The sequence below is a fragment of the Malania oleifera genome, chromosome 5 (genome assembly GCF_029873635.1).
Source record: "Malania oleifera isolate guangnan ecotype guangnan chromosome 5, ASM2987363v1, whole genome shotgun sequence".
NCBI classification, from domain to species: Eukaryota; Viridiplantae; Streptophyta; class Magnoliopsida; order Santalales; family Ximeniaceae; genus Malania; species Malania oleifera.
Window position 1 is genome coordinate 106964569 of NC_080421.1, and position 18094 is coordinate 106982662.

The 18094-nt window shown below is 33.5% G+C and overlaps 1 protein-coding gene across 1 annotated transcript; it reads right to left on the bottom strand.

The window, feature by feature from the left end:
* Positions 1–3190: 3190 nt before the first annotated feature.
* On the bottom strand, positions 3191–5329 carry LOC131156763 (probable aspartyl protease At4g16563). The gene has a single exon (XM_058110691.1). The coding sequence runs from the start codon at positions 5241–5243 to the stop codon at positions 3807–3809; it is 1437 nt and encodes a 478-aa protein (XP_057966674.1). The 5' UTR covers positions 5244–5329; the 3' UTR covers positions 3191–3806.
* Positions 5330–18094: the final 12765 nt, after the last annotated feature.

The following is an 18094-nucleotide window of genomic DNA, read 5'->3' on the forward strand; positions in this document are numbered from 1 at the left end:
TTAGCCATACTGAGCATACTTCTAACTCTCTCCATAATGGTCCGATTTATTCTTTTAGCTACACCATTATGTTGTGGGGTATGTGGGACCGTCTTTTCATGCCTAATACCACGTTCAGTACAGTATGCTCTGAACTTGTTGGAAGTATACTCGCCTCCATTGTCTGCCCGGAGGCACTTCAATTTCTTCCCTATTTGCCTCTCCACCATAGCATGAAATTCCTTGAAATATTTAAATACCTGGTCCTTTGTTTTCAGAAAGTATACCCACACCTTCCTTGAAGCGTCATCAATAAAGGTAACAAAATACCTGTTGCCGCCGATTGATTATACTTCAATGGGTTTGCATACGTCAAAATGTACCAAACTCAATGGCTTCGACCTTCTCTTCACAGAGGAACTAAATGAAACTCTATGCTGTTTCCCAAATAAGCAATGATCACGTGGGTTCGAGGCAATACCTTTTGTGATTTTGATAAATGCCTTCTTGGCCAGTGTAAGGAGCCCTTTTTCACCCACGTGTCCGAGTCTCTTGTGCCATAGGTTTAGTGATGCTTCATCTTCCACTGCATTGATGGCATCAGTACAAATCTTTACTTGCGTCTTGTACAATGTGCAGCAAATGCGTCCTCGTGCTATTGTCAAATTACCTTTTGATAATTTCCAAGCACCTTTCCCAAAGTAACTTTCATAACCTTGTTTATCAAGGGCTGCCCCAGAAATAAGGTTGAGCCGAAGGTCTGGGACATGTCGAACATCCTTTAGTGTTATGGTGCAACCAATATTGGTCATAATCTGCATGTCTCCGATTCCCACGATCTGAGAAGAACTGGTGTTCCCCATCTTTACTGTACCAAAATCTCCAGATTTATACATCGTGAAGAATTCTTTGTGGGGAGTGGCATGGTAGGAGGCTGCTGTGTCTACCACCCATTCAGTGTCGTGGTTCCCAATATGACAACATGCATCTTCATCAATTGAAAAGACTGATATATCTTGAGTTAAGGTGACCGAGTTCTCACCTTCCTCCTTCTTTTGTTGCTGGCTACTTTGACCATGATCCCGCCAAAATTTTCGACAATCTTTCTTCATGTGGCCTTCAATTCCACAATAGTAACAAGATATTTTTCCTCTCTGCCAATTTCTACCATCACTGAATCTGCCGCGATCCTAGGACCTTCCTCTAGATTTGCTTCTTCCTCTGCCTCTACCTCGACTTCTGGTACTAGTACTTTGAGGTCGGCCTCTGGTTTCAGTAACAAAGGCTTGTGACTGAGCTACACCTGTCTCTTTTCTCCTGACCTCTTCGTTGAATAAGGCATCTTTTACCATCGCCATGGTAAGTTTGCCGTCAGGAACTGAATTGCTGAGAGTGATAACCAATGTCTATCAGCTATCTAGTAAGGAGCTAAGAAGCAGTAATGCTTCTGCTTCATCGCTAAGATCCATCTTCACATATGAAAGCTGATTTACTAGGTTTTGGAACTCACTAGTATGTTCAGCTATAGAGGTCCCGCTTTTTAACTTCAGATTAACAAGCCGTCTCATTAACATGGCTTTGTTGCGAGCAGTCTTGGCCTGGTACATGTTTTCCAGCTTCTCCCAAAGACTATTAGCATCAGTCTCTTGTGCGACGTGATGATATACCTTATGGTCAATCCATTGTCTGATTTAACCAATGGTCTTCCTATTCATTCTTCTCCAATCATCGTCTTTGACGGAATCTGGTTTCATACCTTTATAATCCAAAGGATCTGCCATATCCTTACAATTAAGGATCTCCATCCGAGACCTCCACAAAGTGTAATTAGAGGCCGTAAGCTTGATCATAGTACCCGAGTCTGACTCCTCCATTGATTTTAAGCACTAACTTGCTCGTACAAAAAAATTGGGGCAGAATCTCAAGAAACCGAATATACGATTGCGTCCGGAACAGTCGAAAACCCTAGAAATGGCTTAAGTTGTTCGAAAAACGAACTTGGAATGGCTTTGAAAAGCCCAGTCAAACTTCGGTCAAATTGGTCAACTCTGGTCAACTATGCTGACGTGGCAGTGATGACGTGTCAGGCTGACGTAGATATGGGCCCATTGCGGGTCCCAAGTGCTACTGTGGCACTGCCCGAGTTGCTGACTAGGCGCCACGTGTTGCTAATTGGTCGCGGGTCCCGGCTGACGTGGCCGCTGACTGTGCTGCTGACGTGGCGCTGAAGTGGCTCGCTAACTGTGCGGCTGACGTGGCCTGGTGCTGACTCAGCGCTTACATGGCCGCTGATGTCAGCGTCTTCTTCCTGCGAATGTGCGCCGGACGTTCGCCGGCGCGTGAACGCGCATGACGATACTTCCCGATCAATAGCCGGCGCGTATGGGAGCATGGAAACGTCCCCTGGACGTTGGCGGCGCGTGCGGTGTCTTCCGAAATCGTTTGGAGCTCCGATTGACACCGTTTGCTTCATCTCGATGAGTGGAGTTTGATGGTAGCCTCAAAATTAAATTTTGAACTACTGGACAGAGACTCAAAATCTGGGAATTTTCTCCGATCTGAAATTCTACTGCAACAATACGCTCTGATACCACTTTGTTGGGGTTTTACAGATCAAGTAATTAATGGAGAAAAATAAACAAAGCACACACCAAATATTGACACCAGAGTTACGTGGTTTGGCCAAATTCCTGCCTACGTCCACGGGAGCGAGAGATTACTATGTACTGGAAAAAATACAGAGGAGGAGGAGGATACAATCACTCAACTCTTACAACTCTCTCTCTACACAATCTCTCTACTTCACGCAACTTACACTACAACACACTCTCTCACACTCGGCACTCTTATGCACGCTGCAACACACCACACCACCCTACACAACTCCACACACACGTATATATATACACACAAGGGGGAACAAAAATTCAATGGGCGGTGGCTAAATGTCAACATGGCCGGCAAAGTAGGTGGAGCAGCAAAGGATGACGGAAGAGCAGCCGGCGCCGAAGATGTTGAAGGAGTAGCAGTCGTCTGCTTTGACTGGGTATGGATCCATCAATGTAAGGTTGAAGAGTTAAGCAGTGATTGAAGTCTAGCCAACCATGAAGTTCATCCTGACATTTTCTGTATCTATATGACAAGCAGCAGTAAATGATCCTCAAAATATATTAAAAAACAAAAAACAAAAAGTTATAAAACTTTTCCTGCATTTTCTACCAATTTCTTGTCTAATTTTCTCATAATTCCATCATGACAACGGTACATTTGACTTCAATTGATGGGATTTACAACGTATAATGACTATTACATCCATCAATCCAACCCAATACAAAAAAACATAACCATCCAGCTAGATCTTTCCTTACAGAGCTCTGCAACACCACCATTATTATTTCAAATGAAATTTCAGAAAATGATGCCTTCTTCATAGGAGACTCGGGAACTCTTCATCGTCGTGTGTCATTATTTAAGGCAATTCCTTCCAAGATCATCAGATAAACCAGTAATTTTTTTAAAGAAAAAGCAATAGATGCCATATATGAAATGAAATTAAGCAACATGGTGAAACTATCCTACCAACGAGTAGGCTCCGACTACTAGGAGAAAAAACGACACCGTTTCTATGATTCAATGTAGAGAACGCTTTTGCACCATATACCACTATACCACAATTCCTACCATGAAGAAAATTGCATATGGATCGTCCACGTCAGCGTCGGGACCAACCAGCGGACGGCCCAGATTCAACCGAACACAGAAAAATATGCAACATTAATGAGCTAAGAATTTAGCTTGAAACGCATTTTCTTTCTCCTTGATCTTTGTCAAAGGCATTGCTGTCGCCGGAACCCTAATCTCTCGTTTCTCAGATCATACTCCACGTAGAAATTCTGCATCTGAAAATTACCCAGTATTATGGACGGTCCCCCCGAGATTTCTGGACCGCCGTCGCCGTCCGTCACGATCGTCAAACACGCTGCGCTGTTGCCCACGAGCGAGTAATAATTCGCCGGCGGCAGCCGCATATGTGCACCGCCCTTGAAATGGAAGCTCAGCTCCGGGAACGACACCGTCTCGACGCCGGAAACATTGAAGCACGGTCGCAAACCGGTCAGAGCCTCGGTTTCGCGAGCTCTTCGGTAGTACCGTACCCGTTTCATGAATTCACCCGCCACGAGCCGGAACACCTCCGGAGCCATGAACGTGAACGTCGTGCCGGAATCCACAATGGTTCCGCCGTTTCCGGTGGGTCCCGGCGCGAAGTATTTGGACGGAATCTTCACGCGCTTCCCTCCTATGGCGATTTTCCGGAGACCCACGTAGTAAAAAGCCGAGAATGTACGGAACCCGGTGGCTATTGGGTTCTTGAGAAAGGGAGTGTAGCTGACGCCGGCTGTTTTTTTGCCGGAATCCGTTCCGCTATCCAACACGAGCGAGCTGCTCTCGCCGGTATCGTCGAAACGGTGAGAGAGTAGGCAGTAGGAGAATTTCTTCAGGCCTAGTTGGCTTGGCATCGACGCTCGGCCTCGGCCGAATCCGGCGATTCCGGCAGGTTGCTGGGACGAGAACAGGGAGCATCCGACGGCGAAATCGGGGACCCTCTTCTCCGCCAAATCGAGGGTTTCCGAGAGCATGATTCCTCCCGTCGTGCCGGAGCCGTAGAGGATAATGTACGGCGGACAGATCTGAGTACAATTTGACCGCGATTTGGGGTCGCAATCTCTGCATCTCAAGTGAGCGTCCGGGTTATGAATCCACCCACATTTGGGGTTCAAACAGCCTAAAATCTTCGAAGAAGACGATAATTTGGGACGAAATGAGGGAATCGGAGGTGGCTTAGAAGAAGAGAAAGAACAATTTGAGCAAATGTAGTTGCTCGTACAGGGGAACCACACAAGCTCGCTGCCGGTATCCATGATAAAGGGGATTGTCTGAGGAGGGGTGCCAAAGCTGAGGGAGATGGAGTAACCGCCGTAGCTGTGAGTGAAGAGAGGAGTGGAGGTGGTGGAAGCGGCGGGGACGGGGTTTTTGAGGCGGCGGGCTCTTTTGAGAGAAGCGGCGGCGAGGCGGTTGAGCATCTGCCATGACAGGAATGAGGAGGAAGACGAAGAAGAAGAAGAAGATTGGTTTGGGGAGAAATGGGAGAGAGGGATGATGGTACTGGCGGTGGATCGGTTGAGTGGTGAGGCGAAAATGAAGGGCAAGGAGAAATAGGAAAGTAGACAGAGAATAGAGAGGAGTGAAGGAGAAGGGGAAGCCATGTGGGAGGAAAAGAGGAGTTGGCTTCCTCGATTTGGGTGTTAATAAAGGCTGTACCTGCTCACTTGCTGCATGAGTTCATCTTTGTCTTTATTTATGTGTTTATTTATTATTATTTAAACTTTTATATACGGGAGGAATCAATTTTGTAAATTGCAACAAAGAAAGTTATTTTCTAATTTAATCCAATCATATGTTCAAGCATTCACTCATCCTTCCATGCACTTGAATTGTGTCAATAGAATGGGATACTTGAACTTGATTTCAATTCTATTGAGATTAAAATTGTTTAACTCAAACTCGTGACTAGACTATAATTTCTTAAAATTCAAGTTGAACTTGATTGAACTCGACTAAATTGTAAATAATATTAAATACATGTATAAAATATACGTATATACAGTGATAAATATAAATATATAATATGTTAGATGATGTATATGATATAAAAATAATAAATTTAAAAAATTTGATTAAGTTCAAGAGTAGCAGTATAAAATTTAAATTTGACTCGTTAAATGATTCAATTAGTTTAAAATCGAATAAAATCGAGTCGAATCAAATTATAAAATGAGTTAAGTATAAATTGCTCATAAATGAACTTAACTCTAACTATACTTTAGGTATTTAATTTTAAATCATCATGTTAATAGTATAAGTATGTTATTAATTTGCTCATATTTTAAAGTGTAGATACAAAAAATTCATTTTTTAAAATAATTTATACATGATGATATGAGAGTTAATGCTACTCCTTATTCTCTTCACTTTCCTTTTTGTCATTATAACTTATTTGACTCTGTCTATCTGAACTACGTAATGACTCGATCCTATAAAGGTACATAGTCAACTTGTTCAAATGACAAGTTCGGTCAATACTTTGTAAATACTACACCATAAATTGGGATAGAAATTTTTATTATGGAATGAGATTTTTTAGTCTTAATTTCCTTATTCTTGGTGAAACCTAAATCCTAAGATATCACAATACATTATTTGACTATGTCTGCATTGTTTAAATTCACCTCCTCTATTCTCGATCAATTAATTCAATTAATATATAAGTTCGGTTCGATTTAGTTCGGTTCCAAATTTAGATAATTTTGGATATTTATTTTTCGGTTCGGGTATGAATAATCTTTAATTCAGTTAACCGAATTACCTGAATTACTAATTAATTAATAATTAAATATAAATTAGTAATATTAATATAAGATATATGTTAAATCTTAAATGTTTAATTTTAAAATATCCCTTTTATCAATAAATTTTTTCATTAATTAAGTTAGAATTGGTAAATTAGATATAAAATTTACAATCATATTTTATTTTTATAATTAATTTAAAATTTATTCGCTCAAATCGATTAACCTAATTACCCGAAATGTTGGTTTAGTCAAGTACGGTTTGGTTACAACAACTAATTCAGTCGGTTTGGTTAGAGATTATTGTTAACTAAAAAAATCGATTAATTCTGTTAATTAACCGAATTTGGCCAAATCGACCGTTTGCACACCCCTAGATGCTATTGTGTCAAGAATTTGCTTTTATAATTTTACCTTTTATTTTAAAGGAGTATTTAGCAAGATTTTGATTTTGATTTTCTATTTTTAATTCTATAATATGACAACGTATTTGTTTATATTGTTTGTCTTTTTATTTATGTTATCAAATTTCATACAACTTAAAAAATATATTATTTTTTAATTGTTTGTTCCTACATTTTTTAATATATAGAATTAATTTTAATTATTAAATCACTTATTTTCATCCATATTTTTAACTAAAATTAAAATAAAGTGATGGTGTGAAATTAAAAATAATTAAAATAAGCAGATCCATAAAATTTACAGAAAAAAAAAACTAATAAAAGATATTGAATAAGTTGTTTTATGATTTTTCAATTGTCAAGATTGTTCTTTGATCACTAAAAAAGTGCCCTTGAATTATAACATTAAATAGAAAAATTATAATTAATTTTATTTTTATCATGGTATCATTTGATTTATATTATTGTATATTTTTTTATTTTTTATTATTTTAAATTCTTATTTATTCAAGTGCACGAATGAACATGAGTTCAATCAATTGAGTTTTTAAATTGTTTAATTATGAAAATATTAACCAAACAAGTAACTAATTTTTAATTTTTATTTTCAAATTTATTTTTTATTTTCATAATTTTTACAATAATATCAAACAACTTGTAGAATGTTCTTATGATTGTCCGTGTGCTTTATAATATTAAAACGATAAGATTACTTTAAAAAATTAAAAGGCAAGAGTAGTGTAACATGTGCATAGTTGCGCTTCATAGTGATTATAATTTGGATTTAACCGAATTAACCTACTGAGTTTGGTCTGTTCGGTTAATATATAGGTTCGGTTTGAGCTTTAGATAATTTTGGGTATTTGATTTTCGATCGACTATGAGGAATCTATAATTCGGTTCACCGAATTACTCGAATTACTAATTAATTAATAATTAAATATAAATTAGTAATATTAATATATGATATATGTTAAATCTTAAATGTTTAATCTTAAAATATCCCTTTTATCAATAAAACCTTTTATTAATTAAGATGGAATTGGTAATCCAGAAACAAAATTTGTAATCATATATATTTTGTTTTTATAATTAATTTTAATTTATTCGGTCAAATTCAGTTAACCGAATTACCCAAAGTTTGTTCAATCGGGTACGATTCGGCTACAATTACTAATTTGGTAAGTTCGGTTAGGGATTAGTGTTAATCAAAAAATTCGGTTAATTTACTTAATGAACCAAATTTACCCGAATCGACCGTTTGCACACCCCTAGCTATGGTCCATGATTATACATGATAGGAGTTACAAAATATTTTTAAATTAAAATTTATAAATATTTATTGAATTACCTATGCATCTGTATATAAATTTTAAATTTTATAAATAAAATAATAACTTGAAACTAGAATGGTAAATATTTGGAAAGATCTTGATTTTTATTTGTTTTGGATTAGATATGATGTGATATAAAATTGCATTGAACTTTTTTCAAATGCAATCAAATTCAAATCTAAGGTTCAATTTTATAGATTTGGAAAAAACTTAATACATAATTTACAAAAATTTAAATTCAATACCAGAATTTCACAGCTCACGCACAAATTAAAAGTTAAAAATTTTGGAAAATAATATGAAAAATATTTTTCAAATTTTCTATATAAAGTTGAAGAATTAAAAAAATAAGGTGATATTTTTGTAATTTTTGAAATTTAAGAAATATAAAATAAAACTATTTACGCAAACAAACTGTGTCACAACTCTTTACTTTATTTATTTATTTCATTCAAATATTTTTTTAAAAAAATAACTAATATTTTTTGTAATATTTCTTAAAATATTAAAATAAAAAATAAAATATATTTTTCACAGCCGAACGGATCATAGCTTAGTTTCTTATTTTCTTTTCACAATTCGAATCTTAAAACTATTCATGATTATCCAGCACAAAGGATTGACTCAATAATTTGACTTATTAATACATCTAAATTTTAAGAATCTAAAAATATTGTCATGAAAAATGTGGGCTAATACTAAATAGATTATTTATAGAAAAGGGATCACTAGAGAATCTTTATTAGATAAATTGCTTTAATGTTCTAGATTATATTATTGAAATTTTAAACTAGTTTAAATTATACTTTCAGCAATTTTACGGCTCGAAGATCTTTACATTTAAAAGTTTGATCATTTTCAATGCTCCTGTTCCTCGATAATTTTAAGATAGTGTTTGATAATATGAATTTTGAGTTTTGGGTTTAGATTTATTTAGATTTGGAAGAAATTCAATACATATTTATAATACGTTTTATTTGAATTCATGTAAATTTAAATTTAAAAACAAAAATTCGTACTCTAAATACAAGATAAGTCTTTAAAATACATTTTAAAATTACATTTTTAAGTCGTTTAAATTCCCAAATATTTAAACTATTTTCTTTTATTTTATTTTTTACTTTCCTTAATAATCAAGCATGAAAGTGTAAATTTCATCATGTTTTCCACTCATTTTTAAAAATATTTTATCAACTTATCCAAAAATCTGTACTCTGAATAATAAATAAGTAATACTTAAAATACATTTTAAAATTACATTTTTACGCCGTTAAAATCTCCAAATATTTAAAATATATTTTTTTATTTTTTACTTTCCTTGATAATCGAGCATGAAAGTGTAAATTTCATGATGTTTCCTCTCATCTTTTAAAAACTATTTTATCAACTTTTGAACGGGCCTTAAAAAAAAACCTTCGGTTCTCCAAATAAAGTATATTTCAATTAATTTAAAATCACATGAAATGCTTTTTTAAACTAAATAAAAATGATGGCCGAGCGACAAACACAGCGACTCCACTTGTGTGTGTCATTGGACTTCCCATTTGTAGCAACTCATAATCAGAAGATCGAGTTCGTCACCACATTCCCAGCATATGGTGTGAAAATTCCTCAAAACGTTCCGAGATTGGATACTAATCTCTTAAACGGGTTCAACTCGCATCTAACGCGAACTATTAACCTTAAAGATGACAATACATGAAGAATCATCTTAAATCATTAACATATCACTTCAATGGTAAATTACTTTAAACCTATTACTATTTATTTTAAAAAATTTTGAAAGGAATAATTCATTCGTATAAAACTTTGATGAACTAAAAGTAATGTAAGAAGTTGTTTATCATATGGTCTAAGGTTCGAGCTCACTGTCCCCAGCGCCAACCTAACGATAGGATTATTGAGGTGTTTAGGGCCTAAAAAATTTTGGTGCCCCCAATTTTTTTTTTTCAATATAATAATGTTAACATTATTTATAATTCTCTCTTCCCATATATTAACTTTCCTACTATCAAGTAAATGAAACTGTATTTTAAAATATAAAGTAAATGTAATTTAATTCTTTCTTTTTCAAGTCTTAATGTCTTATAAGCGTTTGACACAACCCTTGAAAGTTGAAATTGACTACATCTATTACGTCTCAAACTCTCTATTAGTCTCATATCTTTATCTTTGCCTCTCCATCTCTAAAAAATTCTCTCAATCTCTCACACTCTCATCTCTCGGTCTCTCTGTGATTTTTGTTCCGATTCTTGTGTTCATCGTCTTCGGGCCTTCGACTCTGTGTAATTTTCATCAACCCTAATTTTGATTTCAGTGTTTGTACATTATTTTTCTATTTTTTCACTTTGAAATTATTTTTTTCTATTTTTTCTTAGATTTTGGAAGTTTTGAGGTTAGAGCGCTGTATCAGGTAATAATCCAATATCTCTAAAGTCTCGTTCCCCGATCAATTTGCAATAATAATAATAATAATAATCATGTTATATTGTTTCAATCTAATATTTTTATAGATTTATTAAATTATTTTTATTTATTTACATAATTTGTTAATTTGTAGTTAGTGTTAATTTTGAAATTTAATTATATCTACAAGAAAATATGAATCTAAATATGAAAAAAAAAATTATTAAAGATTTCTAATTAAATCATTCGTTTATGACCCAAAAGAGCCGACCTTGACCATCCATGAGCTCATACTCAAGATACTAACCGGATGTTGGTGGTTGGATTTGCTAAACATCGCTGAATTTGTTGTCACAGGTCCAATGTCATGCCATGATGATCGGATCATAAAAACAAAATAAAAAATAAAAAAATGTAAGATTTATGTTTTTTTTTTTTTTTTAGAAAAAGGTTGATGTTGATGAAGCTCTGCCGCAACGGGCGAAAGCCACAAAGGGCTACACGCGGATAGATACATAGGTAAGGTCAGCCGTTAGATCCATTTAATTTTGGCGACCGTTGTGCATGGCTACTGGCTGGCACTTGTTTGCGGCCGCTGGTTACTTTCCCCACGCGCTCTCCCGGACGTGGTGCATCATTCTTCCAATTGTCGGTCAAAAAAGACAAGCGCGTCGGACTGGAGGCGCGTGGGCTTCTAAAAGGTTGAATTTTGGGTGAGGTGGCGTGGGCTCCAGTGGGCCCCAGGAGATGATGGGTGGTGCTTTGGCTTTTATTCACAGTTGGGCGGAGGTGCGCACATGCAACCGTTGGGGGCATGTGACTGAGTCGTCACTTTCGTTAATAAGTACCCACGCGAAAAAGCATCGTCTCCCCATAATTTTACCAACTTTTACATGAAAAATTAAGGGCAAAATACAACCACCTGCCCTCAACTGTGACAAAATCTCAGTACAGATTTTAAAAATGGTATAAAAAGGTTTTAAAATTTTATATATTTTTTTTAAAAATTATTTTTTATAAAATTTAAGAAAAAATTTGTGTCTTTTACAAGGATTTCTGAAAATTTTAAAATCTTAAGAAAAGTCCATGAAATTTTTGGTATCTCATGAGAGATTTTTGAAATTTTTTATTTTTTAAAAAAATTTAAGGAAAAACTTGTATATTTTACAAATCTCGGAAAAAATTCCTAAAAATTTTGAAATCTCATTAGAGGTCTCTAAAATTTTTGAAACCTTATGAGAGATTTATGAAAATTTTAAAACTCTGAATCATTGTCTTTTCATCAAATCTCATTACTTCATTAGAAGTTAATATCATTTACCATTTCATTAATTCTAAATATCATCGTATCAATATTATATGTCATACAAAGTTTAAAAACTTACTAGCTTCCCAAATCAAGAACATTAATTTTAAGATTGAGATTTGAATTTAGATTATGATTTGTATAAATCTCTTAATTTGTTTTTTTTTAAATAAAAAAATTCCTATTGAGTTCCTTTTAGGATCACCATCAATGTTAAGTCTATATTTTTGGCTATTTAGTAATTTTTTTTTAAAAAAAGTGGGTTTATAATTTTAATCTTGGTGAAATTTATCAGTAAGGGGTCTTATGGTTTTAGTCCTATAAGGTGAATTTATCGATGCCCTCCTATTTTATGAAATTAAGGGCCAATTTTATTTTGTCCTTTAAAGTTTAGGGTCATTTTCAATGTCCTTAGTTAAGTTTAAAATTAATCAGCTCCTATTTTTAACTAGTTCTCAAATTTTCTTTGATTGTCTAAATTAATGTTAATTGTGGGTTTAAATGATTTATTTTCAATTTATTTCCCAAAGTTTGAGATTATTTTCAATGTCCTTGAGTCATACTTAATCGGATATTATATGCACTTTCGGTTTAACATAAACTGTAACGACCTGCCTATTTTACCATATATATATATTTTACATAACAACATACATAATAACTCTAATATCCTACTAAATTGGTATAGTCATGATCAACCCGGACCCAGGAGTACCGAGGATATACTTGTCATATATCTTTGATACCTAAGTAGCGGAAAACATAAATTACATACATGTCATACAACAACGGGCACAATATCAGAATTCTACTGAACCTGTCATATATATACAAACATCCACAAAAGGACCAAAAAGTACCCTAGGTTCATAATCCCAAAAATCAATCTGACCATAACTCAACTATTTACCCTTCTGACAGAATAGTTCAGTCAACCTCTACTGCTGCAGAGCTCTATTTGCCCTTCTAACTAGATTTTCTAAAATGTTTATAATATTGGGGCAAGACACCTCTCAGTAAGGGAAATAAACTAATATTAGTGTGTGGCAACGTGAGTATTGTCGTGCTTAAACATGAACTGTACATAATACGTATATAATTGATAAAATTGGCTATATAAATTATGAGTAAACATTATTCATCATATCATAATAAATAACGTACTAATTCTGTAATCATGTAAACATCTATAAATGTACAATATTGAAATAATACCTAGGATAGATAGTTAGCTGATGTCATGTCTTACCTCCTACATGATAGGGTTATGCGGCCCATAGGCAAGACCTAACAATGGCTGTCTGACCACGCTAAGTCAAACATATGTTTGTAAGTACAATGGGCTTGCCCCACCTGGTCCGAACTGTCAGGGGGACACTTGCACTACACTGAAGCCACATCTCCTGCTATCTCCCACACTCTATCTGAGATGTGTGGTAGCACTAACATAAACTTATACTTAAACTTAATCTTATCATATAGTTACGGTACCGTACTCTGAAATATAAACTAAGTTATTCGGGTTTTGATAACATATAGTACATTTCATATTACTGATACATAGTTGTTTCATATTTCAAAGTAGTATCTAACATGATAATATTTTCTTGATTTCTGACATAACATACATAATTACGACATCTGCGCCGACTTGTAAATCATAACATATAAATCACGGCATCTGCGCTGACTATATCATAACATATAAATCACGACATCTGCGCCGGTCATATCATAACATACTGAACATAAAATTTCTACATTGTTTAACATAATATTTCCATCATTCATATACTATTTTTATGGTTTTTCTGAAAACTGTCGTAACATGCTTATTCTGGAAAAATCATATTATTCTGATATAACATAATTTTCATGAAAATCAATACTCATGCCACACAAATGTGAGTAATATCATAAACATAAAATCTGATATGAAATCATATTTTTTGATAAAATGTATTAAATATATTTTCATATTTAACAACAATATTCTCAAACACTAAACTATAACATACGTAATTTTCTGAAAATAAATGTTGTATATAAATAAATAATTTCATGAAAAATACTGATTTAATTTATTTCCTTACCTGACTTACTGAAAAGCCCACAAATCTAACCAAACCTATTCTTGTGTGTTCCCTGCTCAACACCTTGAAATTTACATTTCCTCAACAAATCAACAATCACCAGTATAATACATTTCCAACAAATACCCCTTAGTTCAGAAATACCCAATAACTTATAAAATTTAAAATCACAAACTTACCCAGATTTTGAGATGGTGCCCAAATGTCCAAAATCAAAATTCTGATCCGGCAATATTGTAGAGAATCTTCCCAGGAGTAATGTGGCTGCTTCCGATCATCAAATTAGAGAGAATCGAAGCCGCAATTCTAGAGAGAAGTCAGAGAGACGAATTTTAGAGAGAGAAAGGGAGTTTGCATGTGATTTCTCGCTGAAAACCCAATTTTGGCCTATATAGAGTGTTGTCCACGTGATCTCGTCAACAAGCCACATCACCTCATCGACACGTGATCTCGTCAACAAGCCACATCACCTCATCGACGAGTCCAAGGAGGGAGTTTGTCGACAAAGATTATAGGTTCATCGACGAGCCAGCATGTCCTTAATCCTGCTCTCGGTTTCTCTTCGTCGACGAGACATGTGTCCTCGTCGACGTTCCCAAGAAGGCCACTTGTCGACGAATATTCTGTGCTCGTCGATGAGACCCTACTAAACCCCATTGGACAAATCATTTTTCTTTCTTTTCCTTTATTATTTAATTGTTACAATTCTCCGGGTCTCTACATAAACCCCCATATATTTTGTAAGTAAAATCATTTAATTTTAAGTTAAGTTGGGTCGAGTTTAATACTATGGGTATTTAAAATATTTTCTTAACTATAACTTGGGAGGATGCAACTGCAACCATTGAGACATGTGACTACAGGTCATTTTTGCTATTAATTAACCTCGCGAAAAAACACCCTTAGCCCATAATTTTATTAACTTTAGATTTCATAAATTCCCAATATTATCCTGTCATGTTATATAAGGTTAAAAAGTTACTATTGTTTATAGTGTGACTCTTATACTTGGGGTTTCATATACAAAGGAATGAAGAAAAACATAAGAGTGCTGCATAATAGGAACTTGTCGATGAATGTCCTATCCTCGCCAAGGAGTAGATATCGAGAGACCCAAAAGTTTAGAGTTTCTAAGATACCGAGAGTAGAGAAATGGGGTCGTCGACAAGTGTTCGTAACAGGTAGGCTAACTTCGTTTAATAAAAGTTCAAGGGTCTACCTTCTCTATTTACAATGGTATTTATGGACTTAAATCTATTTTCAAAAGGTTTCTTCATTTTATCTTTTTAAAACCAAACTAAACTAAACTGGCACCTCAGTGTTTTCAAACAAAATGGTTAGAACAGAACCATTGATTTGGTTTTCTTTACTTGTTTGATTTTATTAAATCACCAAACATATTGGTTTATTGGAGGGAGTTGATTTTTCGATAAATTATTGATATAGAGAAGGGAACAAAGTGGTAGATGCTTTGACTCGACAAGGTGCTATGGGGAGGAATAATTTGTTTATAAATAGTAGTCAACTCCCTAGAGTTTGCAATAGTTTGTATAAATTGGTGAAGATGGGAACGACTTATATGAGATATGTTTAACTGATTTCCTTTTGGTTTTTGCTTATGTTTTATGATGTTTATCTTTTGTTTTATTTTGTTGCGTGAGATTTGTTTTGTAAGTCCTGTTTTGTTTTGTTTGGACTTGTAATCCGGTATTTAGCTGGATGTTGGGTTTGTTCTTTGGGAGGTTTTTTAACGTGTTATCTTTTGTTATCTCTCATTGATTGTCTTGTAACCACAGTATTCATTCGCAAAAAGTGAGAGGTTATCAATAAATAATTGGAGGTACCGTCATTCTTTAAAAAAAAAAAAAAAAACCAAAATGGGCAATTTGAGCTTGATATTGATAGTCATAAAAAAAAAAAAAACTACACTATTATCAAACAAATAACAATCTAAAACTTTTTGGTTTCTTTGAAACTTGAAAAACATTAGGAAATAGTAATGAAAATATGAAGAATCTACTTTTCATGTTTACTTATAAAAAAAAATAAAAATTATATCAAATCAACAAATACAAATTCATTTTTGCATATCATTAACATTTGATTGTTTTGTTTTACTTCTAATTTTTTGAAATAAAATTTTATTTTTAATAGCATTTGATATATTGATAGAACATAATAGAAAAATAAAATTCCCATTATTTTTCTTTCTTTGCTTTCCCAAACAAAATTGATCATTCAAAAGGACTCTTAAAAACGAATAGAGAACATATAATCATTCTCGATTTTTACCATAAAAAATGTATATTCTTCTCATATTCCATCATATTGGTTAATAATAATAATAATAATAATAATAATAATAATAATAATAATAATAAACAGACAAAAATGAATGATTATCTTTATTTTAGTTAATCTCTTTCTTTCGCATGAAATCCAACCACTAATTACACTTGAAGGGCTCATTGAAGACACGATTGTGCTCAACCACAACATTAGTTGGGCAAATCTTTCTTGTACACTTGAATTTGTTGTTGACTTTTGTTTAAAAGAATTTCTTTGTAAAGTGGATAGCACATGCAAGCTCATGCTCCTCCAGGCTTTGAGCTTTTTGTTATCATTCCAAATCCTTCCACCACGCTTGTGTAATAATTATTAGCTCCAAACATTGTTCCTTCTCATATTATTAATTAACTTTTCTCTTTTTGGATTATGCACCGGGTTTTCATGAGTCCGTTTTACGGTCCACATGACTAATCCTGCGCCCCATGCCAGCCGACCCCACAGCCCACGGAGATGGTAAATTCAAGAGCTCAGGGGCGGAATTGAACCCGAGAGGGGTGACAACCCTGACCTTGTGAAAGACACTCCCGGCATCCACTCTACCACCTGAACCACGCCCTGAGGGTATTAATTAACTTTTCTTGACTGCATTTTTATAAGGACGGTTTGATATTATTATTAAAAATTTTGAAAATTAAAATATTTAAAACTAAAAAGGAAGAAGAGAAATACTAGTAATCTATTTGGTTAATAGTTATACAACTAAAATAAATTAAAATTTTGATTCATTTTATCCGTAAATTGGATGCAGTTAAAAAATATGATTAGCATAATCAAAATACGAGAGAATACAAATTAGAAATATTATGTTGAAAAGATAAATTATTATAATTATTTACTTAATTATTGTATTTTAAATTTACTTCACAAGAACAATCTTATTGTACAGAGATGAATAATAGTAAAAATACTTTTAAAATTCTTTGTACTATTTTTGAAAAAATTAAAATAAATTATGGATAATTTTATTTTAATCATATTTTAAATTCACATGATAATTTATTTTAATTTTAATTAAAAATTATAAATATATAATGGATGATTTGCTTCATAAAAACTAATTGTGAATATTAAAATATTATGCTAAAAGATTGTCAGAATAACTAAAAATGATAAAATTTAATTTTTAATTTTTCTGAAAAATAATTAAAAATCGAACAACAGAAATAGAGAACCAGAAACATAAACAAATGTATTTTTCATAATCAGTTTTTTCCATTGCACATAATGAAAACAAAAATAAAAATAATATCAAACAAACTCTAAAAAAATAATAATAAAATACAAGAGTATGGTCAAAAAAAGAAAATATAGTAGTGGAAGAAGGGTCAAATGGGTCATAAGAGGATGCAAGTAACTTTTCCATATGGGCTTAATTTTGTTAAAAAATATTTGCACATTAGTTGTCTCCCCTCACTTTGTCCCAATAATTTCCAATTAAATGGTGATCCACTTTGCTTTATTGGGTCAAAGTGAGCTGCTCACTTTAATCCATTTCTTAGATTACTTTATGAAATCTACTCCTTAAAGCTATTTGATGACAATTATAAAGAAATTATAAATTTAGTCGATGGTTTGGAAAGCAATTAACCAAATTTGTTAAGTTATAATAATCATTTTTATAGAATTTCCTTTTTTTTTTATGACAAACGTGGTAAAACTCACGTGCCCCCTAATAATAACCACGCACCCGCCACTATTGATTGCATAGTTCATATATTTTGACCATTATATTTTTTTGTCAAGAATTATATTTGAATGCTTTTTGTGTCAAACTTCAACATCTCTCGAATTCATTCAATTTGTTTGTAAGTTGAAA